We start from the raw sequence: 10,289 nt of genomic DNA, 5'->3' as shown, positions 1-10,289 counted from the left end.
CATCCAAGCGAGTAAAAACACTGAAAAGGCGGCATGTCATCAAGATCTCTAAATCTCACTCAAATCAACCTCAAGGTAAAGGGCTTTTACAAATCACAAAAAACCGGCCAAGAGTGGAAGGAAATCCATACTCCATACAATTCAATTAAGAGAAAACTTACTTACACGATAGAAACGTAAGAGACGAGGCTCCCAGAAAAACGAAAGAAGGAGAAGAAGGTTGTGGTTGAAATCACCGCACAAGCTTCCCGGTTTAACACGCCCACTGTTTCTGATTTTGGCTTCACATTCGTTGTTTGAATTTTAAATTCCTCCTTTAATTTTTATTCTTAAGAAGCATGTGGCCATATACAAGACATATTCAGATTTGCATACATTGATATGAGCTGCCTTGGTTGCATCAAACTGACATTGTAATTCTATCTTGAGATTGGTAATTGTCTTAGAAAAATGAGATTAACATAGCTTATATCCTATGTTTTTTGTTTTTAATCCCTTCACATGCTAAGCTCTTCATCTATTGAAATATTTGCAGTTTATATTGTATTTTTTTTATAATTATCATTGTCCAAGTCTATATTTTTATGAACATTAAGAATCTATTTGATATTAAAAAATATTTTCGTTTCATTTTTATAATTCAGTTTTCATTTATTTCAATAAAATTACACAATTTTACTATTTTTTAATAAAAAATATTTTTAAAAATTTAGAAAAATATTAAAATGAGTAATTTGACGCTTTTAATTTTTAAATAAAATTAAAAATTTTATTTTTGTAAATAAAATAAATATTTATTAAAAATATTTTATTTTTTAATAGATTGATTAGTTTAAACCGACTAAATGAAAAAAAAAAAGTAATTTACTGTAATCAAAATAATCCTAATTCCCAAAACACCAAAATCTCAATGTCCCCTTCACATTCTACGTTGTAGCTTTCAAAAGCAGTAAGGGATCCCAGGGATAGAATGAAGCTATTTATTTATGGTATAAAAATAAATGAGACTACCAACAAAGTCACGAGACCTCCCATGGCCATAGCCAAATTCAATGCCTACTCTCAACCGGTTTGGCTGGTAAAGGCATAATATTCCAAGTACAGTAGTGGTGCATGTGTTCTCTGTCTGCCATTATTACAAATATTCTCTTTTTCTTGTTTCAGAAATACCCATTATGCTCTTATTATGAGCCTTCTTTTAGAACAAATCCTTTCCTTTTTCTCTTTTTTTTTCTTTGCAGAAAAAGTGGAAAGCAGTGATTTCATTTCTCTAGTCTCCATGACATCAAGATATTCTTACTAAAACTGAAATACACACTCACATCACTCGCTGGCTTTTTCAGGCAAATCTGCTAAAAAGCCAAATCTAAATCAAAGATTCACAAGTACACCACTCGACTGCTCTCTAGACCAGAACAAAATACCTAATAAAGTCTAGGGCTTAGTAGAGATTATCAATGAAATTGGTCCCAGCCCCCAGCACCAGCACCAGAGGTTAAAAAGGGCAGTACCCATCTTGTCTCTGCTAGAATGGAATCCATTTCAGACTTGCTGCCCAAGATCTTATCAGAAAATACTTAAAAGCAATATAATGAATTAACTCTCCTGTTGTGCTCTTAAGGTAATGACTAATTACAAAAAACAAAAAAGAAAAGATAAATCGTTTGAGAAAGATAAGTAAACAACACCACACAGACAGAAACCTTAAAACACCATCATCATTTTCAAGAACTTAAATGCCTAGCAGTAGCAGTATTTCAACCCAAAGCCTATTCAGATTGGGGACCCTAGACACCGCTCAGTTGTAGAGAGCTCGGGAGAAACGAGAATTTTACCATTTTAGCTGAAGACGAGTAGTGACATCCTCACCCATATATCGGGGGTCAAATTCAGGAAGGGCGGCCTCTCTCTGAAAGAGGACACTGGCATATCCCCCCACTGCGGAAACGCCAAATATATCAGGACAAAGGAACCAAAACTACTTCTCTTAGATCTCTGCTTTTCAACTTAGCATAGTAGTTTTGCATGTCACGCAATGGAATGCATGCGAGGATATCGAAGATTTTGACAGTCCAAATTAATATAAAATGTCAGAAGATGTATTATATTATGAACAAGAACATTAAAACTAAACAAATTGACAAATGGACATTAATTTAATTACTTGCAGCATTAAACAAATGAGTTGGGTAGGGAGGGACCATCCTTGTTGAGAATCAAATGCACAAATAGACAAACAGAGTTGCAATAAATAGAGGGGGAAAAGGGGAAAAAAAGAAGAAAGTAAAGATAGCCTCATCAAACCCAACTTGTCAAATCTGCTACAGCATCCTCCACAAGCTCTGTCAGCAATTTATCTTCTATTTCCTTCCCCAAATTATCTAATTCCGCTCTCATATTATCAGACCACCCTTTTCCCACCACCTCCTTTCTCACCACCCGCTCCACCGCCAGCCTGGAGCTGTCCCCACTGTCCTCCAAAGTACACCTCACTTCACCACAAAACCATTCCTTCATTTGGGCCCACAAGTGCTCCACTAGCATGGGCGATGCCCCTTGTGCAAGCCTGGTGTTAGCCCCAGTACATGGCATGCCCATTGGGTTCCTGTCCGATCCACAACCAGCAATTTCCATGAGTGCTGCATTGACACAGTCAAACACAAGTTTCCTACTTGATCTCCTTTGCCTTCTCTTCGCCTCATGCAGAAGTTCTTTGTCATTTAGGCTAGCATACTTGTTTCTCAATGCTTTGTCTAATGGGCTTTCAAGTGAATGCCATCTGACAAAAAATGAATCTAGTTGCATGTTGCCATCAAGGCCAGCTGCTGATAACAGCAATTGGATGAAGGCAGGCCAGTCCTCCTGTTCTTCTTCCTCGGCACAGGAAGAGATTGATGAGGGTTTTAATGAATATGGTGTGGCCGTCTCTACACAAGAATCATCCCATGACAAAGTCCTCGCAATTGATTCTATAGGTGGTGACTTGTCGATCAAATTTGACTTAAGAGGCACCTCTGCTCCTGTTTTAATAAAAGATAATAATAAAATGAAAAACTCATGAGTTTAAGATGGCCAAGGCTGTGGTAAAATGTAACGAAAATTACTCGAGTTCTACAAGGAAATATACCATGGCGATTTAGCCTGAAATTGCTAGAAAGCTCCGGAACTGTGTTGTCATCCTCTTCAAATGGGGGTTCTAAAACTGAGATTGGACTTGGCTGATCTTGGTTCTCACTCAAATTCCCAGGCCCTGCAGTCTTTGCCACTGACAAGGGTGCCTGCAAATAGTTGATTTTGTCACCAGTTATTCAAGGTTCAACAGTCGGTTACTAAGATAAAATAAATAGGGATATTCAAACACTTAAAATCAGAAGCATCTGGCTTATTGTTGCCATAAGCTGGTTAAAAAGGACACTGAAGAACTCCCAACATTACTCTGGTTAACACAAGGATTTTTTTTTTAAAAAAACAGGATAACGAAATATGGCTTAGGAGAGGCATCTCAGTTCAATAATTCATTTTCCAGACTATAGTTTCAAGGGTCAGGGCAGAACCATGTCAAATAAGGACATATACAAAGGAAGCTCAAGGATTTTGGCACCTACAAGGCCATTTTCAGCTTACATGGTCTACATACTCCATAGGAATTACTGTTGCATCAACCGCACCTATTTAGCAAACCAAAGGGACTCAGAAATAGAAGAGGGATTTGGCAGGGAACACGTCCCTCAAGCATTTATTAATATATTTATATTCCTCAAATGAAGCAGATAAAACTGCCTAGTGTAGAACTTTGACAACAAGTAAGAAACTACCGGCATCGCCCACAAATCAACAAATAATAACAACTAGGAAAATCAGGGAAGAAAGAAGAAGAATGAGCAATATGTACCTCCCGGGAAACCAACCCTTGCTTTGTTGCCATGTCAATCAAATCTGGACAAGTAGTTTTATTTGATGGTCCTCGTGAACCAGAAGATAAACAATCTTCAAGGCCATTGCTATTGGTACACTGAGATGAATCATCACCGACCTTTCCAGGAAGAGGTATTGGTGAACCTGGTGTTTCAGGAGTAGGAGAATGATTCTCATCTTTAGATTGAGATCCACCAGATTTTTCTTTATTGGATTTCTTACTTCTTGAGAAAAATAAACTAGAAACTTTTCCCTTTAAAGATGATGACGTGCTTTTTGCCTTCCTTAGCTCTTTGGAAACTTCTTTTCTGCCTGCCTGTGAATCTGAAACCTCAACATTGAGCCCAGCACCATATACCGTGGACGACACAGGCACAGACCTGGACCTCAGGAGGCTTTTAGGCGAATCAACCATGCCTTCTTCCTTGTTTAAATTACCAGTTAGGCATGAAGTAGATCCCCTCAGATCTTGTTCCATGTTAGAAGCCTCTTCCTCAGACCTCACTGATTTCTTTGTATCTGAAAGGGCAAGCATCTCACCCAATGTGCTAGAGCTTCTTCGATTATTTTTTTGTTCCTGAAAACTCCCATTTGAGGTCATCATGGCCCATCTTTCAGAAAGACGCTTTTTTGCTTCTCTGCAAACAGAAGACTCTGGAGAACATGATGCACGGCTGAAAGAGGAACAAGAATAGGGGCTACCAAACCTGTTGATATAATCCCATGAGTGCCTGGAAGTTGGTGACATGAGTTCTGAATCACTGAGATTTCCCACAGCATACTCATTTTCTGATTTGTTAAAGGAACTATCATCACCAATATAGCCGTTAGAAAAAACAGAAGAAAGGAGAGTTTCATCCCTCCGATGACCCAAAAGATTTTCACGCATCTGCAGTGTGATCTCCTTGGCAACCTCTCTTGATTCTTGTCCTTCATCATGTTCGGGTTCATCATAAAACTCTTCACCCTGTAATATGCTTGGTGATGAAATAGGTGGTGAAACCCCAGCCTTAATGTCATGAGTCTTCCCAGGGCTAGGCTTCAATACTACAATTCGTGTTGGCTGAGCAGGATACTCTTCAAACCTCTCATTAGCAAAAGTAGGAGAACATCCAGTGTTATTTTTGTCACACAAAGTAACTTGGCCAGCATGAACTGGTTTATTTGCCTGCTTATCATACTTCGCTCCTGATCCTGCAAACTTTTCATTATCAACAGCCTTAGAAGGTCTTAGGACAGTGATGCGCTTTGTCTCAGGAGGCGGATGGATAGAGTGCATATCATACAGACGTGGAGAGAACATGGAATTAGGTTCTTGCAGAAACTTGAGGAATAGATCTCTATTGGAACTTAAAATTTCTAATGCATCTTGGAATTCTTTGGACTGGCGGCCTTTCTCATCTGTGGCCAAACGCTTTGCTTCCATGAACTTCTGGCGAACAATGACCATCTTTTTCTCATTTGTACTTTCATTATGCCTTCCTTTGTGTGGTGAACTATCTCTTACATTTGTCTTTTGAGATTGCTGCCAGATCTCATATACATCTTTGTATTCATTTTGTTGTTCATGCTGCGTTCGCTTGTCCAAATAACCATGATCTTGCTCCCAGCAACCCACTAGTATCTCTGAGTGACTTAAAGAACGTCTTGAATAACCTTTTGAATGGCTTCTTTCTGCAGCTGAATTAGACTGTTGCCGTGGGAGAGTATCTAGTCCCATCAACTTGGCAACAACATTTGGTGGATTATGTCTGGAATCCACTTCTTTGGACATTTCTTGGGCTATGAGTGTCTTCATTGGTGTTCCACTCGCTTTCTTGTTTGAGGAGCTTCTCCTCAACTCGGACACGATCTACAAACCAACATACCCCCTGTTAGGACACTATACATGCTCCAATGCATATAAATTCTGCATAGAATTTGTTTCACAACTATCTATAATTAGTATTGCCAATAAACAATTATTTTACCATTTTATCTTCAATCTGATCTGCAAAGGGTGCACTTGGCATCCTTGCCACATCTGACCGACTCCTTGGGAGTAAAGAACCTACCAACAACCAGATCCACATGAATTACAGCTGCCAGGATGATATTTAAAAACACACACAGCTAGAAATACCATGAAGCAGATGTCATCATTATTGCTAAACAGGAAGAAAGATGAATCTTCATTTTAGTTTTTCTAGAAAATTTACAAGAGAACACAGAAATGAGAAGACTGATCATTTTGAACGTCATTTTAGCTAGAAAGACTAAATACTAGCAGAGAAGACTCAATTTGACAGGGCAAAGAAACCTGTGCAAGGAGGGAGTGAACATCAACCAGAAGAAATTCAAGCCCTAAAAATAGGCAATTAGAGAGATTTATCGAACTCGAGATGCTAAATAATTGTTACGAAATTGGAAATGTATATGTCCCCCATATGTGAGCCTAATGAAGCTTCTCTGCGTTAGCTTCCCTAATCAACATAGTATAGTCCTGGTGATGGGAAAATAGTGACCAGCCACACAAATGAATTTAAACAGATGGCACGTATGCTAAACGATCAATTTCAATAGCCACAAAGTTTCTATAATCACAAAAGTAACGGATTACTAAAGCTCTTTCACAGCAGACAACATTTACATTCTGAAAGGACCTAAAAAACTAAGCAACAAGTATCATACATAGTGCCTAAAGAGACCAAAACATTTTTTCCCTAAAAAGTAAATAATGAAGATATAGACAAGGAAATCACCATGACCATGTGGTTTATCTGTAAGCAGCCTGTTTCCAGTTGCACCATTGCTTAAATCAAAAAGGTTTACCATTCTACCCAAGCATCCCGGAATTGGTTTCTCTATATTTTGAGCCTGACTGCCCTGGATCACATTCATCTCGACACCTGTTGTCCAACAATTCACAAGTATGAGGTCAATTTCACCTCAGAGAGAGAGAGAGAGAGAGAGAGAGAGAGAGAGGAAGGGGCGCCTCTAAAGCAAATTTTCTTTGGAGAGAGAGAAACCGTATAGAAAGAAAGAAATGTTCCTAAAAGAAGATGCAGAAAAACTATACAACAGCAAAACTAATTACAACAAGAAACAAAAGCAGAAAACCAGAACCGAGCTCTACAAGAAGACAAAGCACGCCAGGAAATGGTTAAATAGGAGTGCATTTCACAAAAGGATGAACCCTGTCAAAACTAATATAGTAATACATCAAAAGTAAACACAAGAAAAAAGGGGGAGGAAGAAGAAAGAAAGGGTAAAAAGGTACCTAACTCTAGATCACCCCAAAAACATGTACACATCAAAACCAGACCCACAGTACACTGCAAAAGAACTTGAAGCTAAACACAAATTCAAAAAAAATGAGATAAAAATAAGACCCCATACCCTTTTCTCCTTTCCTTGCCCCCACCCCACCCCAAGCAAGATGCATAAATTTGAGAGGTTAAAGGATATTGATCCTTGAGTGAAAAAATGGGTAAAAATTGGCACGAGAATCTAAAGAGGGAAACCTTAAGTAAAAGGGAAAACCTTTTCTTAAGAAAGCAGAAGAAGCCAATAAATCGTAACAAAGGCCTTGATTAAAGAGAAAGAAGAGAATAAATGGATACTATTCTTGTTAATACAGAGTGTGACTCCAACATATTCTCTTATGATAAATCACATCAAGTGTGTCCAAATGTTAGCACAATTAAACTCAACAAACTTCCATTTTTGCTTTTGCTTTTGCTTTTGATTTGATTTTTTAAAAAATTAAATTTAAATTTAGTGATCAAAGTCTCTATGAACTATCACTCATTTAACCTAAACCAATTGCCATCAAAATTCAAAAGCACAAAAGTTGTTGCGCAAAGGCGAAATAAAAGCCGGAAAATAGCAGAGAGAAAATCCCAACTGAAAACTTAAAAATAGCCTCAAATCGCTGAAATCAGAAGAGCAATTAAAATACTATAAGAGCACAAAAAGATCAAAGCTTTTGGATTCAAAATCAGTACCAGCAGAGCTGAGATCAAAGTGCACATTAAAAACAAAAAGAAAATGTGCTTATAACAAGCATAAACAACTCCCAAAAAGCTCCACTTTTCACTGTGAGGAAAATCTAGCAAGTGAAAGAGGAGGCAGCAGGAATTAGATTCTATTACCAATTCAAGGGAGCTACAAAGAGGAAATCCATTCCTTAAAAAAAAAAAACCGAAAGGGCATTGAAGTGAGCGAGATCGGAGAAAGGACGCAAAAAGTTGAGAGCCAAGAAAAGTGATCATGTACTCTATTGAACAGAAGCAGAACCATCCAAAACAACTGATGCGAAAATGGAAACAGAGAAAAAGGGAGTTATATTAGCTGAGGCAATTTTGAGAGAGAAAGTGCAGAGAGAAGGAAAAAATGAGGGTAGATAAGGGACCTGGTGGCCGGAATCTGACATTCCGGTGGGAATGTGGCCGAAGATTCGCCGTGGACTGACGTCGTTTGGAGATCTGCAGGTCTGTGTAGTCGTTCAGTGCGCGTTTGGGGGAGAGAGAGTTAGTGAGAGCTGTGCTTTGTTTTTCTTCACCGACAGAGTGTCGGACTTGAAAAGGAATTTGTTTAATTATGATTTATTTACGTGTTACGATTACGCTGAGAGGGAGAGGGGAGAGAAGATAAACATACTGAGGGAGAAATTGTACATATAAAATAATTATTTATTTTTATATTTATCACTCATTTTTAAATAATATTTCACCGACTATAATTCTACGGAAAACTGATTTTTTTTTTAATTTATGATAAAAATTTTAATAGGTATAAATTAATTTCTCCTTCACTTTAAATATGAAAATTAAACTAGATCTATTTTATTAATAATTTTTAGAAAGCGGTGATTTTTGAAAATTTTTTTTTATAAAAATTAAAAAATTAAAATATAATATCTCTTATATTTATTTAATTATCATCGTATTAAATTTAATATATTTTTAAAATTAAAATTTTCAAATACTCTTATAGTAGAAAAAATCAAAATTTATGATATAATTTTTGTAAGTACTATATTGTAATGATGAGTTACTTTACTAGTAGAGACATTATTTGAAATTTCAGAATAATTTAATTTAAAAACTTTGAAATTTCAAGAAGCATTAAATTTCACTTATTTAATTGATATTTTTTATTTTTTTTTAAATAATTTTCCCACTTTCCCTATTAATTTTTTTAAAAAATAATATTTAATTGTTATATTTATTTTTAATTTTTTTAAAAGGAATTTAAAATTTGCTCAACATTGATAAATTGTGAGTTTCATGATTGAATTCTAACAATAAAGTTTTTGTTGCTTTTAAAGTTTTATTCCTCTTTGGAATTATAGTTGAAATGATGACATGTCATTTTTCTCATTTAAATTATTTTCCATAAGTCAATATGGAAAAGCAAGAGGAGCCAAAATATTCAACATCAACATTTGCTGCTGCTTTTTTTTTCCCTCTGTTTGGAAACATGTAAGAGAGGAAAAGAAAATAAATAGGAAAAATAATAAAATTTCCCTCTGTTATTTTCTTACTTTATTTGGATTGGAGATAAATAAAATAAATAAAAGAAATAAGAAATATTTTATAAATTTACTACTACACCCTTCATATTTCTAAATATACTTTAAAATACAATGAAGAAATAATATAATTTCTCTTCATTTACTTTTTATTTCCTCTCTAAATTAAAAAGATAAAAAAAATAAATTTATTTTTATAGATTAAGGAAGAATCCCAATCCACCCATTATTTTTCTTTCCTCTAATGGAAAAAATATCAATACCACTTTTGTGCATGACTTGGAAAAAGCTATGAATTATCAATCTATAAGCTGGCCAAATCACATAATTAGAATAATTTACGATTAACATCATCTTTCCTTATGGATAATTACATAATTTATTGGAAAAGCTAGCCTAGCTAGCATTAATAACACTAGTGACTTTTTTGAAAAAAAAGCTAACAATTTTTTGAGATTCAATGTTGGCTGGGCCTTTGTCAGTCAGCTGCAGGTCAGTCCTAGTAGAAAAGTGAGTCTGTAATTCATAAAGGTTCAACTTAAATTTATCATCACGTTTGAATTGGAATGATCGAATCTAGACCTGATAAAAAAAATTCAGCTCATCTGACTTAATGAATCAGTAAGAGAACAGATTTGTTTATTTTCAAAATCCTGTTAGCATGAATGCCAGAAGAAATTAAATAGTTATCTGACTATAAAAAAATAGTACGTATAATTTTATATATTATAACAGAATAACAGTTATATATTATTAAAGGATAAATAAAAAAATAAATAAAAAAAACATAAATTATTTAAATTAAGATCACTCACGCATATTAAAATACTACTCTCGTATGCATCTCAAATCATGAAGG

General features: G+C 35.6%; 1 protein-coding gene across 2 annotated transcripts; it reads right to left on the bottom strand.

Moving 5' to 3' along the window:
• Window positions 1-2,137: 2,137 nt before the first annotated feature.
• Window positions 2,138-8,521, bottom strand: LOC110628935. 2 transcript variants are annotated; one of them, XM_043948717.1, is made up of 6 exons: window positions 8,309-8,521; window positions 6,657-6,803; window positions 5,886-5,965; window positions 3,893-5,767; window positions 3,128-3,278; window positions 2,138-3,020 (listed from the first exon to the last, which is right to left on the bottom strand). In XM_043948717.1, exons 2-6 carry the CDS (start codon window positions 6,793-6,795, stop codon window positions 2,299-2,301), a joined length of 2,967 nt encoding a protein of 988 aa, XP_043804652.1. In that variant the 5' UTR covers window positions 6,796-6,803; window positions 8,309-8,521; the 3' UTR covers window positions 2,138-2,298. The 2 variants fall into 2 exon arrangements, with proteins under 2 accessions (XP_043804652.1, XP_043804653.1); XM_043948718.1 differs by lacking the exon at window positions 6,657-6,803.
• Window positions 8,522-10,289: the final 1,768 nt, after the last annotated feature.

The sequence above is a fragment of the Manihot esculenta genome, chromosome 12 (assembly GCF_001659605.2).
Source record: "Manihot esculenta cultivar AM560-2 chromosome 12, M.esculenta_v8, whole genome shotgun sequence".
Classification (NCBI taxonomy): domain Eukaryota; kingdom Viridiplantae; phylum Streptophyta; class Magnoliopsida; order Malpighiales; family Euphorbiaceae; genus Manihot; species Manihot esculenta.
Note: the sequence above shows the minus strand (reverse complement) of the source record. Positions and strands in the feature narration are given on the sequence as shown.

Coding starts and splice junctions, on each gene's coding strand:
- LOC110628935 (XM_043948717.1), bottom strand. CDS start 6,795: ATGAATGTGATCCAGGGCAGTCAGGCTCAAAATATAGAGAAACCAATT. Junction 5,966..6,656: donor AGATAAACCACATGGTCATG/GTGATTTCCTTG, acceptor GGTTGTTGGTAG/GTTCTTTACTCCCAAGGAGT. Junction 5,768..5,885: donor ATCAGATTGAAGATAAAATG/GTAAAATAATTG, acceptor GTTGGTTTGTAG/ATCGTGTCCGAGTTGAGGAG.